General features: G+C 44.7%; 1 protein-coding gene across 16 annotated transcripts in view; it reads right to left on the reverse strand.

Annotated features, from left to right (window-relative positions):
- Window positions 1–17,764, reverse strand: part of CADPS (calcium dependent secretion activator) — a 431,306-nt gene that overhangs the window by 234,068 nt on the left and 179,474 nt on the right. For all 16 annotated transcript variants that reach the window (XM_080926838.1, XM_080926837.1, XM_080926846.1 and 13 more), the window contains exon 4: window positions 4,123–4,203. In XM_080926838.1, coding sequence (XP_080782964.1) covers window positions 4,123–4,203 — 81 coding nt within the window. The remainder of the gene's footprint in view (window positions 1–4,122; window positions 4,204–17,764) is intronic.

Consider the following 17,764-nt stretch of genomic DNA (forward strand, 5'->3'; position numbering starts at 1 on the left):
TGTGAGTTTGAAGAAAGTAGGAGGACTAAGAGGTAAGGGAAGGAAAGGGACTGAAGAGGTAGTTGACAGCTGACTGGTTTCTTTTTTATGTATTTCAGAAGCTATGGAATAGCTAGCCATCATATTTGAAAAGCAAGGAGAGCTGCCTTATGGTGGAAGAATGGCTAACCAAGGTGATGTAGAGACAGCAGCAGGAGGTCCTGGCTTTTCATGGTCTCTGGTTCTAGCTCTTGCCAGAGGTCTGGCTACTTTTCACCCAACATCTCTGTGCTTCTTGTCCTTTTTACTCACCCTGGCTTTCATGTAACTTTGCTCTAGTTGGTGCCTCTAACTTGCACTTAGTGGTGCTCAATCCATCTTGCACATCCATCCTGGGGAAGAACAGACTGGACTGGCCATGACAGATAGGTCAATATCCAGCAATTTCTGATTAGACCACATATAGGTACTGACCTTCAGGATATAGGTTGAACTGCACATCCTCACTAAAACTCAATGTGATGCTGGTACTAGATAAACAGTGAACTTCAAGGAAAGATAGACAGAGGTGCATCAATTAAGTTTGCCAAGAGCTGGCTGGTAGGCAAACTCTTCATATTTTATCCAATGTTTGGTAGATTCAACTATATATAGGGGAAACCAGTCACACAATTAAAACTCAGGGCATTGAGACTATTCCTTGGCATTGCAATGGACTGTGTCTCTTCCTATGCATTCGCTCCTTCAGCGTCATTCTGCAGACATTTTCCAGCCAACATTACCATCATTAGCCTGCAGCCCGTCATGCCCAGGGAGGAAAGTCATCACTTTGGTTTGCACTCGCTAGTCTGTTCGCATTTCGTTCCCTTTGAATGAAGAACTCAGTCTAGGAACCAGTGAGCTTGGATCTGGGGAGGAAGCTCAGTGGAAGAGCAGTGAAGGCCAGGGCCAGTGCCAACGAGTTATGATGAGGGTGCTACTGGCGCAGAAAACACCCAGAAGATGATGGACAGCTTTGAGGAGAACAAATAGTAGAAATGTGAAGATATCACTTAGGAGTTCTTGGCACCTTTAGCTGTTTGGAGACCCTGCATGGAGCCTCAACTGACTGTATTCCAGAACCAAAAGTCATCTGAACGGCCTGGTCCATTTTCTAAGAAAGCTCAGTTCAAAGTTGTTCATGGTATTTTACTTTGGATGAAAATATTTAAGGTGTGGGCTTGGGGAGGGGGGTCTTTTGAATTTCTTCAGAGATAAGCACATTGACTTACTATATACCAAATGTTAATCTACAGTTCGGAAAAGTTAAAATCAGCCTAACATTAGCTTCTTGAATTATAATATTAAGTTTCAAAGAAAATACAACATAATCAAGATGAGTAGGCATATTCATGTGGAGGTAATAGTTACTGAATAGGCAAGTAAATACTCCAGGCTGCCTCCATTTTCCACTGAAAGGAGACAGAGTCTACCAAAGAGGTAAATTCTAAAACCTTAGTAATGTTTACTCCCACAGTAAGCAGATTTCAAAACACAAGAGTCTCCCACACTACCTTTAGCCAAATCCATAACTGCACACTATTTATAGTCACCAGACTGACTTGACTACACACTTTAAAGGTGTCCAAAAACAAGACCCAAAACATTTCAGTAAAACTGAGCAAAAACAGAGCAGTTTCCACCCCGGGAATCTTCCCTTGGCTTTACATCTAGTAGGACCTCTTTTTATACATCCAAACTGGGCTACTTCTCCCTGGAGCAGAGAATTTCAGCAGAAGGCTTTCTTCTGCGCTCTCTCTCTGCCTTCCACCAGTCCCACAGCCAGAAGAGAAAATGTAGCTGTCTAAATATTCGACACTTTGTTCTTAATGACTATTTGAAATTAATTATGCTTTTAACATATTAAATATTATTCTTTTTAAACATAAGTTTCTTGGGGAGCATTCTTAAATTTTTTGCTGGTGTAACTGCCTCAGCCATTGCCAGACTGTTATTTCATGTGGCCTATTATGGTTTGGATATAAAAATGTCTGTGTAAAGAGTTAGAAATATTCAAGGCTTGGTTCTTGGCTTTTGAGGGGTGATTGGATCATAAGGGTTTTGATTCATTAATGAATTAATCTATTGATTAAGTTATTGCTGGGTTCACTGTGAGAAGGGAGGACCTGTTTTTAGAAAGTAGGTCATTGGGTGATGTAGTCTGGATGGAGAATGTCCTCTGTGATTGGGTGATGTAGTCTGGATGGAGAATGTTCTCTGTGATTGGGTGATGTAATCTGGATGGAGAATGTCCTCTGTGGGCTCTTCAGTCTGTGGGTGGTGGAATCTTCTGGAAGTGGAAAAGTGAAACACCAGGAGAAGGCCTTGAGGCTACAGCCCTTGCTTTACTTCCTGTTCATTCTCTGCATCCTGAGTGTGAATGCAGTGTGAACACCCAGCTTCCTGCTTCTCACCATGGCTTTACTGCGTATGGTATCATCTTGCACACCCTGATAGGCTTCATTGCTTTGAAAGTCCAACCCAAAATAAACCCTTTGTCTTTTTAGGTTGCCTTTGATGGATTGATTTATCATAGCAACAGACAAAGAAACAAAGACATATCGTTAGAGGGTACAGGTCCCTGAGCACGTCTTGCCTGCCTCTGCTTCCCGGATGGCATGAGGTAAGCAGCCTTCTCTACCATTTTACTTCTCTTACTGCCTCAACTCAAACTCAAAACAGTGTTCTAAGGGTGGAAACCTCTGATGTCGTGTGGGAAAATGGATTCTTCTTTCTCTAAGTACTTTCTGTGGGTATTTTGTTTTTGCTATAAGGACTTACTGACATGAGACGTCAGTTGAGAGTCCAGCAAAGTCCCTGCATTCATGCCTATCTTGGGTAGGCTGCATCTCACTCTCCAAAACAAGGATGATAAATTAAATGCCATTAATGAAATGTTTAATTATTGACTCAGAGGAAACAGCACATCTGGCATAGTCAAGACCCAATAAATGCTATTAGCATGAATACTAATTATCAAAATATGAATATCAGCAACAGAAAAAAAAATGGTAGCAAGCTATAGCCATCAACAGTAAGATGCCATCCCAAGTTTAGAAGAGGCCTATTCACCAGGGTAAGCAAGAGTCTGCATGTGGAAATCTAGAGAACCAAGGTGAGAAGAGAGGCTATCTGCTAAGTCCTTGTGTACATGCTTCAAGTCAACTTCTGAAGGATAGGGAGGGAACTGGCTGAGTGGAAGGGAGGTGACAGATCTCTCCAGGCTGAGAAAGCAGTGAGCGCAAAGACACTGAACCTACACCAAATCTGTATCTTCAGCAGGAAACATTTTATGTCTGGTCCTAGAGCTGTGGTAGCAAGTTATGATACATGATGGTACACCAGGGAAGGGACACACTGCCTTGGAGCCTTGACTGTCATTGAAAAGTGGTTTTATTGTCCTGAAGCTATGGGGTTTGTGCTGAGGAATTTTGAAGCTATGGTTTAGTTGGTCACATCTGGGCTTTAGAATGGCAACTGGGTATTTGTAGCAGTGAGCCATATACTCATTAGAGGTATTTGAACAATGAAGGATTGTTTCCCTTCCCTTCCCTTCCCTTCCCTTCCCTTCCCTTCCCTTCCCTTCCCTTCCCTTCCCTTCCCTTCCCTTCCCTTCCCTTCCCTTCCCTTCCCTTCCCTTCCCTTCTTTTTCTTTCCACAGAGTTTCACGAAGCCAAGGCTAGCCTCTAAGTTACTATGTAGCCAAGAATGACTCTGCACTCCTGATCTTCCCGCCTCTGCCTCTGGACTGCTAGTGCTACAGGTGTGTACTCCTTTTTCTGGCTTGTTTTTGCAGCACTGAGGGCTACATACCGACTGAGCTATGTTCCCAGCCCCTGAGCTTTTTCTTGTGAAGGCCCTGATTGTCAGTGTACTTCCTGGGGGGACAGTGGCCTGGTACCAGTGAGGGCCCATGGAGCTCCTGGGGGGACAGTGGCCTGGTACCAGTGAGGGCCCATGGAGCTCCTGGGGGGACAGTGGCCTGGTACCAGTGAGGGGCCCATGGAGCTCCTGGGGGGACAGTGGCCTGGTACCAGTGAGGGTCCATGGAGCTCCTGGGGGGACAGTGGCCTGGTACCAGTGAGGGTCCATGGAGCTCCTTACCCTGGCTGTTTGGTCTGCCATCTGGAGACGTCCATCCAGCTCTCGTCTGATCTGGGCTGCCTGTTCATCGGGATTGTCCAGCTGCACAAAACACAGACATAAGAAAAGGGAGACTATTAGTTTTGGCCATAAATGCCAATAAACATTCGGCTTTTCTTTTTTTAAGATTAATTTACTGTATTTATTTATTTATTTATTGTATACTGTAGCTGTCTTCAGACACACCAGAAGAGGGTGACAGATCCCATTACAGATGGTTGTCAGCCACCATGTGGTTGTTGGGAACTGAACTCAGGACCTCTGGAAGAGCAGTCAGTGCTCTTAACCACTGAGACATGTCTTCAGTCCTCGGCTTTTCATATTATACCACTATGTGCCCCCATCTTGATCTATGAACTTATTTCATTAAGAAAAATCTTATAAATAACCTGTCCAGTCTGAGTGAAATTTCAGATAAATGTTGTCCAAGTAGAACATACGAAGCTGGACCTTAAAATACATTAAACAGGATCTGTTAGGTACCTGAATTTCTCTAAAGAAATTGCTCCTAATGAGGGTCTGATTGACACCTTTTGGGACCTAATGACAAAGTTCTCACACAATGAACACCCAGGAAAGCACTAGCTTTATATCTCTCTGAAACACCTGGAACGGCACAGACAGCTTCTGTCCTGGTCCATGGAGGATTAGTCATTACGCTTCTTATAAGCATGGAGACATTCCCAACCATTCTCCAGATGGCTACTTCCAATTACTTGCTTTTAGATCTAAGATAAAAATCTTTTCTTATCTTCCCTTCCCAGCAGAACAACTGCACATAAAGATAAAAAAAGCCACCACGTCTCAGCTCATTCTCCAGCTTCTCTGGTTTCAATGTGCCCATCCTTAGTATGAAGGGTCTAGTTCCATAACCCTGGTTGCTCTCTAAACCTCTGTAGGGTGGCTTGGGAGACATTTCTATAGAGCACTATAAATTTGTGATTTAGGCTTTAGTGTTGTATGAGTCAACTTTTCCACTGTGTGAGAGCATCCACAAGTTAACGAGCACACTGTATTCAAATAAAATTGTTTTTACAGTAAGTGGTAGGCCATAGAAATCAATTCCTTTTTGAGGAGTTGATGGTCTCCATTTATTTATAAGCAAACCTAACATTATACTTCAGGCTATCCTTGGGTCTGCTTTCTTCAATAGTTATGACAGAAAATCTTAATAGGAAACAGTGCTATTTAAATAGGATGGTTCTTATTCCTTTTTTGAGTACATATTAACCATCTACTAACTAACCAACTAATTAAATATTTAAATTTATTTCTAAGAACATGCATGTGTATGTGTGTACCCAGCATGCATGTGTATGTGTGCCTGAATCCAGATATGTGCGTATGTGTGCACTGAATTGCAAACATGTGTGTTAATGTGTTCTTGTGTACATGCCTGAACGTGTGCTTGTGCATGTGTATATGAGAGTGTGTATGTGTATGAGTGTGTGTTTGCTTGTATACATGTGTATGTGTAGGCTAGAAGTCAATTGTAGGTGCTATTTCTCAGGAGTCATCTCCTTGTCTTATTGAGACAGTATCTTTCCTTAGCTTGGGATTCACTAAGTAGGCTAGACTGGCTGGAAAGAAGCTCCCTGGGTTCTACTGTCTCTATCTCCTTAGTGCTGGCATGTCAAGAGAATGCTACCAGGCCTAGATTTTTAAATGAATGATGAAGATTAAACTCATGTCTTCATGATTTTATGGCGAGCATGTTACTGACTGAACTATCTTTCTAGCCTCTAAAAGCAAACATTATTTAAAAGTTTAAAGCACAACCATGCTAGGAAAAAAATGTTCAATTTCTAGTATAATGGGGCAATGCTTTTGAAGAACATGATTGTTTGCCTTCTTTGTTATTCTTTATAGAATGTATTAAAGTACCTCTTGGACTGTGTTGTGCATTTTATATGTGTGTTTGGGAACATATGAGTAGCATATGTGTGTTTGTGTGGTGTATGTATACTTGGGTGCATATGATTGTGGGTCCTATGTTTCTCTCTACATGATCTTCTGATAAAGGGTCTCTCATTGAACCTGGAGATCATCAATTGTCCAGACTGACTGGCCAGGACACTCCAGTTATGACCCCTGTGTCCACACCTCATCACTAGGCTCATGGCATATGAGATTTCTGGGATGCTTTATGTAGATGCTGGGATCTTAGCTCAGATCTTCAGGCTTGAATGCAGATGCTTTACGGACTATTGTCTCCCCAGCAGGAAGTTGGCACTGCTTTCTCTTCTCCACTGTTGTGGGCAAGGTACTCCTGCTTTGATCCTGAGAATGGACTGAGACCCGTGGATGTGTCCTGAGGCAGCAATCCCATGACAGCCCTGTGGAACAATTTTAGGTGATATTCCAGAGAAGCCCCCAGAGCTTTGAGGAAGTGTGAAGCTAGACTGTAGAACTCTCTGGAAGAGTTGTGTAGGAAGGAAACCAGCAAGGCATTGGCCATTCAACTACTTCTAACTTGGATCATAAAGTTTTATTTTTATTATGACACCCACAGATACCAGCTCAAAATCCTGTTCCAAATGAACACATACACCACAATCAGCACCCCCCCACCTCCCATAACTTCTTCTGATTGGCACACACGTGAGATTCAGTGTCCCCAACTGCCCCTAAGCTCCAAAGAGCTGTATTTGATATTTTCCTTTGAACATTTTCATTTCTGATCCAGGTGCCACATCTACTTAGACTCCTCAGAAATGTCTTGTTCAAAATATGAATGCAAATGACACATCCTTTGCTGCAAAGCAGTAGAGTGAACTGTTTAGAGTAACGTGGAAAATTCTGCCAGAAAGCAGGTGCTCGTAGAGATGACAGTACAGAACTGGAATGGGCCCTGAAGCTGAGTTGTACCTGGCACTGGGGATCTCCAACCAGTCTCATGGAACCCAGTGGCAGAGAGGAGATGAGCAGGCAAAGTTAACCCTGAGCTTCATTCAAATGTCAGTTCATTCACTCACACATTCACCTTTCCATTCATGAAACATCAATACAATAGAATACAGGAAAGGGAGGTGGGAGAGAGATGGCTCAATGGTTACAGGTACTTGCTGCTTTTCTAGGGGACCTGAGTTTGGTTCCCAGCACCCGCAATGGGCATCTTACAGATGCTTATAACTCTAGTTCCAGGGGGATCTGCCAATTTCTTCTGACTTCTGCCCACCTCCCCAGCCCACAGACACAAAGAGGACATACACTCACACAACCACACACACCAATAAAAAAATAACAAAATAATTATCTAAAGAAGAACACACAAAGGAATGGGACAGGGCAGGTCTCTGGTCCTTGGCGCTCCACTGTAGCAATGATCGTTGCTGCTCAGGAGAGAAAACTTCTGTTTACTAATGCCTGTTCAAGACCCAGGACTGCCCACCTGTGGCACAACCTTTCAAAAAGATGATAGGTACCCACAGAGAATGACTATTGGTAAAGAAGATTACTACTCAAAATTAATAATATTATTAGCATTTTCCAAAATACTGGGAAACTGCTCTACTTACTGCATTTGAGGTTTTCATTTACAAATGGTTTCATAGAAGATAAACATTTTGCATAGCCATTTGAGAAAGTTCTGTACTTCTCAAAGGGGACACCCCAACTTTAAGAGGGAGTACACTAATTCCCACTCTACAGATGAGCAAATGGAGCCTCAGGAGGGTAGAAGGGCAAGCTGAATAGGGTCCTGGGCGTTCCACTTTCTTTGGGCCCACACAAGAACACATGCCCAGAAATATGTTGGCTTCTTTCTTGCTTCATGCTGGCTGTGATACCAGATATCAAATGCTGGGCCTTGCACATGCTTCTACCATCCCCTGCTGGACTCCTTAAGTGCTTGCTCCTGACAATGAACCCAGCTCTGTACATGCATTGTGTACCTTGGTACTCAGGTCCCCTAGCACATATAATTATCCTTGGATTGATTGACAGATTTCTTCTGAGTAGGATGTGGCCTTAGATTGACAGAAATGGGTATATATTTATCATGGTTCTGCCCTTCAGAGTCACATGACCTTGGGCAAGTTGCGTGTCCTCTCCATGCTGTGGGTCTTTTTGTCTTAATATTCAGAGTAACTCTTACGCCCCCCCCCCGGCTGCTTGGTGAATTAACAACAGGTAGAAAGTATTTAGCAGGCAGTACACTTTCAGGAAAGGTGGTTGAGGCCATCTGTGCTGTTGTGGTCCTTCTCAGCTGCATTTCTAACAACAGCCACCACGGGGCGGCAAAGGGTCAGACAAGAAGGTACCAGATGGGACAGTTCAGTGTGCCTCACTGCTATGAATGTGGGGTCTCAATTTATCTGTGGGCATCATCCTGACCAGAGAGTTCCGCCACTGACAAGTTTTCTAGCCTTCTCTGAGGTCAGGTCCATTTGCTCTGCCCAACTGTAATTCATGGCAGTGGCCAGCAGGTGGACCCTGCTTCCCAGACAACTAAGGATCTAAAGACCAGCTAAAAAGGGAAGCTCCCCAAAATAGCCTGGCATGATTGAGAAGGCCATCCTTAACCACTGCATGAGATCCAAAAATATAAAGAGAAATCAAATAATTACCTTTTTAAGTACTGAGAAGAAAAAGCCAGGGAGCACAAGCTTCCATGGAAACGAGGTTCTGTTTACTGTGCTGGTCTTTTCCACAGAGGAAGGAAAAGCTCTGCTTCAGAACTGAGCCAAGGGCAAACCTTTCATATCGACAGCTCATTAGAGTTCAAAATGTACATGAGCATGAAAGCTCTTTACCTAATTATACAAATCATCTGCCTACTTGTAGAGGTCAAGCAAGTGTCTGTTTTAACTCATCCCTCAAGCAAAAGCAACTATTTCCTTAGGCTCTACTCCCAAAGTAAAGCTGACCCGAGCCCAAAACTGTGTCCCTGCACATGGCCTAAGCCGTGGCTGCAAGCTGCCTGAGTCTTATGACTCTGTCTAGAACCTGAGTGGCTCCTTGTCAGAATGAGGAGCATCATTCAGTGGAGAGGAAACTCAGGATAACATCAAGTAGAGCCACTTAGATGCAGACCCAAGATCTAATGGATGGAAATTCTGCCCACCCATCTCTACCACTCCAGTGTATGACCGACCATGGGAAGCTTCTAAACTTTACCAAGCCTTTGTTTCCTCATCTTTCAGGTGGGTCTCTCTCTTTCTCCCATAGGCATTAAAAATAAAGAAGCAGCCAACTGTACTGAGCAAGAGAAGTAAGTCCAACGTGGGTCCCAAGTTGATTTAACAGTTCAGTTACTAAGAGGATCCAACATACCCCTGAGCCCTTCTGAGTCTTGATGCTCTTAATGAGCTGTGGTACTGGAATAAGGTGTCTTTGCCAGCGTAGTCGGAGGACTCAGTTTGATGTCATGTGTCCCAAGCTATGGTTCTGCCATACAGCAGTTCTCCCAGATGAACAGTTTCTTGGGCTACCCTACTCTGGAGTGGGAACTCACTGGAAGCTAGTGCATTTTCCCCACCTCAGGACAAAGTCACAACTTTTCGGTTCAACTCCCCTGTTCTGAAGAAATCTCTATGCCCAGGATTCTCTGAAGACCCTGTGTTGGCATTTCTCCAGAGTTCTGCTTTGGCAACATTAATTTACAGGTCCCCCAGCTCTACTGGGAGAAGGCAGGCCAGGTCACATAAAGTTTGGAAACTGGCTCGACTGTGTGTTAACTTGTTTTCAGAGGTGTTCAGAGGCACACTGCTTTCCTGGGCAATTCTGAATGCTTTGTTTTTCTCGTGCCTGTGGATGGGAGAGTAGGAAGCAATTTCACTATTAAGGTCCATCTTCTAAAATTAACTTGTTTTTATGTGTGTGCATGTGTGTGTATGAGAGAAAAAAACAGAGAGGGGAGAGGGAGGGAGCTACAGAGGAGGAAAGAAGGGGAGGGAAAAGGAGGGGGAGGGAGAGGAAGAAGGAGGGGAAGAAACAGGGACAGAGACAGCAAGACACAGAGAGAAAGCCACAAAGATGTATATGTGCAAGTGCTTGTGGCAGCAAAGGGCATCCCTGGGGTCCAGGGGGCTGCGAGATGCCCAGTATGGGTGCTGGGAACCAGCTTCAGATCCACTGGAGCCATTTCTTTAGACTCCCTGTGTCTATGTCTTAAAAAGGGAGTGGGGCATGAAGATGTCCTCAAGACCCCTTGGCCAGGAAACATCCTCTGTAGGCTCAGGGACCTTTGGGAGAACTAGCTGTGAGCATTTTCCCCATGGGGGACATCCTCGGATATTGTTTCTTTGGGCATGCCTGAAGTCTCTGCTGTTCTCAGGTGACAGAGATGGGAGGCAACCCAGTGCTGACTTCCCAAGTCATCCTGTCAAGAGTCGGCCTTCAGTCAGGCAAGGGATGATGCGATTCAAATGTGCAGGACTTGTAAACAGAAAAAGGCAGAGGACTTCATGCATTATGTAAATAACCGCTGTGCATTGTGGGAAAACATCCACATTACTCAGTCTCAGAATAAATTGAGACAACTTTAGCCCCAGGAAAGGAAAGGAAATGACCCCAAGCTGAAACTAGACAGAGCTTTAGTAATTTCTTTCTGTTTTTGAGACAAGGTCTTGTGTATCCTGGGTGGCCTCGGATCCACTATGTTTCCAAAGATGACCTTGGGAGTCTGACCCTTCTGCCTCTGCAAGCATGCAGTTCCTGTGCGGCTAGTACTGGAACCGGACCTTTGCACTTGCTTGACAAGCATTCTAACAACTGAGCTGTGTCCCTAACTACATAGCTGAAGTAATGACCACAGGCTGTGTGTGTTCCTCTTGAGCTGGGGTGGCTACACCAGACTGAACACTCTATTCCCAGCACAGGTCTTTGCTGCGAAGAGCTGACTCAGTCCTTACTTAGCATACTCTGTCTTTGCACACACTGCCTGCTTGCTAGAAGCAGTCTTTTATGGCAGATAAACTTTACTCTTTATCCCTTGGCTTTGTAGCCAACAGGTCTCTGATCTCTCTAGACTTGGATTTCTCTTTTAGGAACAGCGATCTCTCCTTGCCGATTACTTATCACACTGTGATCTTCCCTGGAATCATTTGAAGCTCACCTACTGTTAAGCTCAAGAGATCAGGGAAGGGTGTGGTTCTGCTTGTCTGTGTGTCTGTGCCTTCAATAGGTAGGAAACAGACTGGTTGTTCTATCCCTGGAGAGTAGAAAGAACTCCAGACCTGCCATCGACAGGTCGCAGTTAACTAACTGTGACCTCGACAGGGAAAGTATCTTGCCCATAGCCATTCACAACCACCAAGGAAGTTGGAGGCATAGTCCTTTTTTGTAAACTTGTTTGTCATGTCTTGCTACTCAATGACGGTGTTCCAGAAAGTTCTATCAGCTGAAACAAGTGAAGGGTGTTCTTTGCTGGCCTACAGTGCAACCCCAGTTCTGAGAGCACATCCTCAGTGCTGGGCTTTAAGTGACAGATGATGCCTGCTGTCCTGAGTGTAGCTCTGTTTGCTCTCTTGGCTCCCTTTCTGCTTTATGGCATGGCTGCTGTGATCGAGGGACTCCTGCCTGGAAAGGAGGCTTCTCGGTTCAGCAGTGGACTGCCCCTCACCCCACTGTTCTTCCTGGGCTGGGCCCTCCTCTCCTCCATGCCTCTCATTCTCCTTCAGAGACCAGCATCCCCCTGTCTGATGCCTCCTGGGTACAGTGCATGCTGGGGATTTACAGCTGTGACTTGGCTCTGAACCACGAGATGCCGGCACCCCAGCTTCTGCCTCAAGAACATACTGAGGTCTTATGTGGTGAATACCACAGCTGTATTGTAACATTATGCCCTTCCAATTCCTTTCTGCACATCTGTTTGTTGTGGATGGAAAATGTGGTCAGCTGGTGTCCCTGCTCCACTGTCCAGATTCATATCCTCCACGTTCCCCTTCAGTTGAATGACCTTGGATAAGTTGTTGGGCCTCTCTGAGCTTTAGCTTTTATTTTTTTCAACTCCTTTAACTCTAAAATGGGAATAAAGATAACAATAGTTGCCTTAGGATAAGAGGTTAAATTATCAGATGGCAAATATAAGGTGAAGCTTTGGCAAATGGTCACTTTCTCTGCCTGAATCTAAGCAGGCAGGACTTGGCATCGAACAGGCAGCTTCTCCCTTACAAAATTCTCATTCTAGGGGTTAAGGGTTCTGGAGTCCTGGAGAAATGGCTCAGCGCATAAGAATGCTTGATATCCAACCTGAGGAACTGAGATCACGTAAAGAACTGGGCATGGTTGCTCACACCTTTAATCCTGGGTAACCGTGAGCTTACAGAGATTCATTAGCCTGGGGGTGACAGAGACATGGGGACCCTTGAAGCTTGCTGGCCAGGCAGCCTTTCTGAAATGGAGATCACTCTACAGAGAATAAGGCAGAAGATGATTGAGGATGATAGCTGACATCCTTCTCTGGCATACACACACACACACACACACACACACACACACACACACACACACACACACACAAGCGTACATGCATTTCCATTCAAATGATATTTAATGTGGCAGATCAGGACTTTGCCTTGTTGAACAGAGTTCCATATAATTGTCTATAGTTCCAGAGAACACTGAGCACTACCCTGTAGACAAGACAGCACTGATGGTGAACCAGAGACCTGAGGTAGAATACAGGCCCCTGCCTGCCATCTTCCCGGCTACTGCGGCACTGCAGCCCTGTGTGACCAGGGCCAGGACACTTGGTCTCTCTGAGCGTCTGTGGCTGCAGATCCAAAGTGACAAGGTTTGGGGATGAGTACAAGTGTTAACTGCTTCCACACAGTGGGGCTGCCTGCTTTCATATGGTGGGGCTGCCCACTTTCACATAGTGGGGCTGCCCACTCTGGGTACACATTTCTCAACTGTTGTCATTGGGGGAAATTTTTGAATTCCAGTCAAGCTTATGGAAAAGATCTCCACTCTCCTTAGGGAAATCACAGAGCAGAATATCTCCTGAACATTGAATGACTCCAAGTTTCATAAAAATTTCTCAAGGAGGAATCACTAGACAGGAGCCTTGAAACCACATCACACCTGTCTCTTTTTTTCCTCACATCTGATTTCCCCTCAGGAGAAGACCTTTGAGGGGGTTAAAGTTTCCATTAAACAAACAAACAAACAAACAAACAAACCAAAACCAGAGTTCTCTTTGGTTGCAAAACACAAGGTCTCACTCCTGGCTGTTGCCCGCCAATGAGAGCACTGCCCGCCTTCCCTTGAGTCAGTAGCTATGGATTTTGCCGGCTTCTGGCAATTTGGCAAACATAATGCAAAAACTCCAAATGCAGTTCTCTGAGAGCACAGGTTTAGCAGCATTGCATTGGGAGCATTTCTGGTTTTATTTTCTGCCTGCTGGAAGGACCTCATTCACCTGATGCCTGGGAGCTCTTTCCTTTTCTTTCATTTCAAGCTTCTGTCTCCCTTGCCATCTTCTTCAGGAAGCCCTCTCTCCCTGCAACTGTGCACTTTTAGTGCACCAGGAGCTGGCCAGTGTCTAAGGCATAGCCAATCCTGTGTCCTAGGCTTCCTACCCTTCTCAGAGCAGTTGTAGGGACTTCAATGGAACAGGGTTGAAATGTCCCCGAAGCCTTTCTCTGGCATCAACAGCTCTGTCCCAGTAGACTATCTACTGAGCTGTCTGTTTAAATCTATTGCTCAGAGGAGTCCTAAAAATACCAGTGTCAACGGCACTGGCTCCTTACAAAAATGAAGGACAGTGGTACTCCAAAAGCACTCAGCCTGATGCCCTCATATGATGAGACCCAGTCACAGCTCTGAGAGGGATTACTTAGGCCAGGGACTGGTTTTAATTCAGCATGGAAGATACTGCCCACTCTTCCCTCCTCCCCCTGTCCTCCCTTTCTCTTTGTTCCTCTCTTCATCTGCATTTGCCACATCTCTCTTCCTTTTCTTTTCCTTTCTCCTTCCCCCTTCTCCCTCCTCTGCCTCTTTCTTTCCTTAAATTGATCATCTTGGTGATTTTCACTGGTGGCACTAGGAGACATTTTCTATCCTGATATTGCAGTATCCAGTACAAGGAACTGGAGTCCCTCAGAGAAGAGAGTACGGGTGGCCCATCAGGTTGGCCTGCAGCATCTATGCCTAGTTGCAGGGGAAGCAGGCATGTTGTGAAGAGAGGACATAAGGAATAAGGCCTGGCCTCTCCTGTTTTAATCTGCAGTTCTTTTTAGACCTTTCTGGCAATGGTTGCCATCCGGGATCTCTACCTTGATCTACAATATCGTACCTCCGTTCTCTCTTGCTGCTCTCTGATGTAGCAGCTCTCTGTACTGGCTGTCGAGAGATAAAAAGCAATGCTGATGGCCAGGCTGCACCAAGATCATCACAGACGTCTCTAGTTAGGGAGAAAGCATCTGCAGTTTGTTTATTTTTAGCCCTCCGAGTGATTCTAAGATGCTGAACAACTAGGAGTTCTATGAAAATCCAGAGGAATCTCATTGCTGCACCTCACAATGACCCAGAGAAACTGCTCAGAGTATGCTATAGGGTTTGGATTCAGTACTTCCGGAGACAGCTTCAAGAGTTGGCCCTGTCACAGCTCCCGATGATGGCATCAAGGAACGTACCCTCTGCACAGCACTGTACTCCTCTTTCTGTGACACATTTGCTCTGACCCCACACTCTCTAGTAATTTTCCATTCTCCCCGGCAATAGAGTGAGACACTCATCAAAGCTCAGGGGACTGTCGCCATCTGGCTCTGGCACAGCTTTCCAGCCTTAGTCCTTCTCCTTAGGATCAAGCTGATCTGCATGTCCAGGTTTTCAAACACACCATGCATCTTGACGCCTGTCTGGAGAGTTTGCTTTCCTCTCAGCTGCTGTCTTTGTCTAGCTGACATTAAATTGTTCACTCAGAGCTCCACCTGACTAGTCCTGGCCAAGGTCAGGCTCCCTGACATCACATGCTTCCTTATTACATCACAAACATGGCTTGTTTCTCATCTTCTCTGTAAGATTGTAAGTAGCTCAGAGGAAAAGACACAGTCTTCTCTGTCCCCTGTGAAAGCATGTGTAGTAGGCAAGCAGGAGATATTTCTGCAGTTAACCTTAAGGTGAGGAGAACAACATTTACTTAGGATTTGTGTCCAGGGCTAATGTATGCTCCGAGATTAAGCAGTAGATGTGGCCTCTGACATTTCTAAACATTTCTTAGGTGGAATTTGGAATGCAGATGGTATAAACACATAACCCTTGTTGGATGGAATTTGAGTATCGCTGGGCAGAGGAACGGAGGATAACTGACTCATGATGTGAATTGAGTTATCAGAGGATATGATGTGAACAGCACAGTGTGGGTCTGTGTGCACGTCTGCAGGTTGGGAATATGACCTCTTCACTTAACTATTAAAGCATAGCCAAAGCCAGGCATAGTGACTCATAGCTGGGATGATCCTAGCACTTGAGAGGATGGCCAAGGGCATCCTTGTAAGTCTGAGGCCAGCCTGGGATGCATAATGAGATCCAGGTCAATGAGACCCTGTCCCCAAACTGCTATCCCTCCCCCACACAAACCCCCAATCACATTTCCTTAACACCTGTGTTGTTTAGGGTATAATGAGATCTGAGTTGCAAGGAAAGTGATCACTTTTTGGACTCTTAAAGAAACAAATGAGGATGAGTTGTCAAGAGGGAGAGTTTGCTTTTGAAACAAGGTCTTACCACACAGGTGGCTGGTAGTGCTATGCAGACCTGGTCTAGCATCAAACTCCAAGAAATCTGCCTGCCCCTGCCTCCTGAGTGTAGGAATTTTAACTGTGTGCCACAATGCCCAGAAAGAGATACTCACCTTTAAAACCATTTTCATATTGTACAAACGTAAATTATTGTTTTCCTTTCTGTTAGGTTTTCATGTGTGTGAGTGTGCATGTGCTATGAACTCGTAAGTACTAAGTACATGTTCTCTTATTGTTTTATACCCTGGCCCAGTAAATACTTTTCTATATTTTGAGAATTTAATATGATTACATCATTCTCCCTTTCCTTTCCCACCCTTTAGAAGCTCCTATTTACTTCTAGCCTTGGCCCTACTTTTAAGTTTTTATGTGTTCATGACCTTTTTAATTGCTTTTACATGCACACACACACACACACACACACACACACACACACACACCTAATATAAAATAGAACTGCTCAGTCTGTGTAACATTAACTGTATGAATATGTTTTCGGAGTTAACAAAATTTGGTATTGTATAACCACTTGGTGTGCTCTTTCCTGAGAAAGACTGTTTTCCCCATTCTCAAGATTCCTTATTTGCCTGTATGTCTTCATCTAGGGTTGTGACCCTGTGAGCAGCCCCAGATCAATGTTAACATGTCTATTAGAACTGGTCTTGCTTTGATCACGTTCAGTTAGTCATGGATGAGACTTCATGGATGTAGCTTCTGATGTTCTTAGGAGACCCAATCTTAGAGTAAAGTCTCTGCTTCCCTGGCTCTTACAATCTGTCTTACACCCCCCACAGAAATCCTTGAATCTTAGGGGCTGGGGTTATATTATAGATATAGTAGTTGGGTGCTACCACTTTAATTAAACAATTAGCTAATTTTTGTGGTGCTGTGGATCAAACCAGGCACATGCTAGGCGAGTCCCCTACCGCTAAGCCTTAGCCTCAGGCACAAATTGAGCTTTTCTTAACTTCAGAGATTCTGTTTCAAAATACCGCCATCTTAAGTTAGAGATAATTTTATCATTTGGAGGATTTGGTCAGAATATTATAGGAAACAAAATACCCTTTTCTGCTTTGAGTCGTATAGTATTTTTAGGAGCATCAATTTTTGATATAAAAAATATATGTGGCAAGAGTAGTGTATTCTACTGCAAGTCTAGAAAACACACCAATGCTTCGAATAGCTCTAATGAAACGGATTGCATTTGATACATCGGCTTGCTCTTCAAGCCAAAGGGCTCTTCATTCCACGCATCGATGATGCAACAGCAGGTACTCACATGGTCAGAATGAGGCTGAGCCCCTCACTTTCTACGATTACAACCTTATCAGGATGAGAACAGGTCTGTGTTTGAAAGGTCACAAGCAGCAGCAAACACATGTAAGTTTGTAAATCACAGAGCTGACCATCCTCATGAAAGCTGGAGTAAGATGGTATCTGATACATGACAACTGTCACATGCATGGCTGTTTCCTTCGGGTAGTGGGTCACAAATATAAAGCTTGTTTCATGTTCAAACCCAGGCTGAGCATTACACAGGAACCTGCTACAGAATGGGTCTACTCACACATTTAGCGACATATGTCATTATCCTATTCTTGCTTGCCTCACGTAGATCTAGCCTGGTGTCACAGTGGCTCAAAGTCAAGTATGTAACATGAATTTCTGGTTTGAACTTGGGGAGTTGGTAGGAAAAAAGATTAAGGGACCTGCAGAGGAAAGGGACTCCACAGGAAGACCAACAGAGTCAACTAACCTGAACTCTTAGGGGCTCCCAGAGGCTGAATCACTAACCAAAGAGTGAGTGCAGGCTGGACCTAAGCCCCTACACATATGTAGCAGATGAGCAGTTTGCTCTTCATTTAGGTCCCCAACAACTGGAGCTGGGCCTGTCCCTCAGTCTGTTGCTTGCCTGC

Source organism: Micromys minutus, assembly GCF_963924665.1.
Source record: "Micromys minutus genome assembly, chromosome: 12".
Taxonomy (NCBI): domain Eukaryota; kingdom Metazoa; phylum Chordata; class Mammalia; order Rodentia; family Muridae; genus Micromys; species Micromys minutus.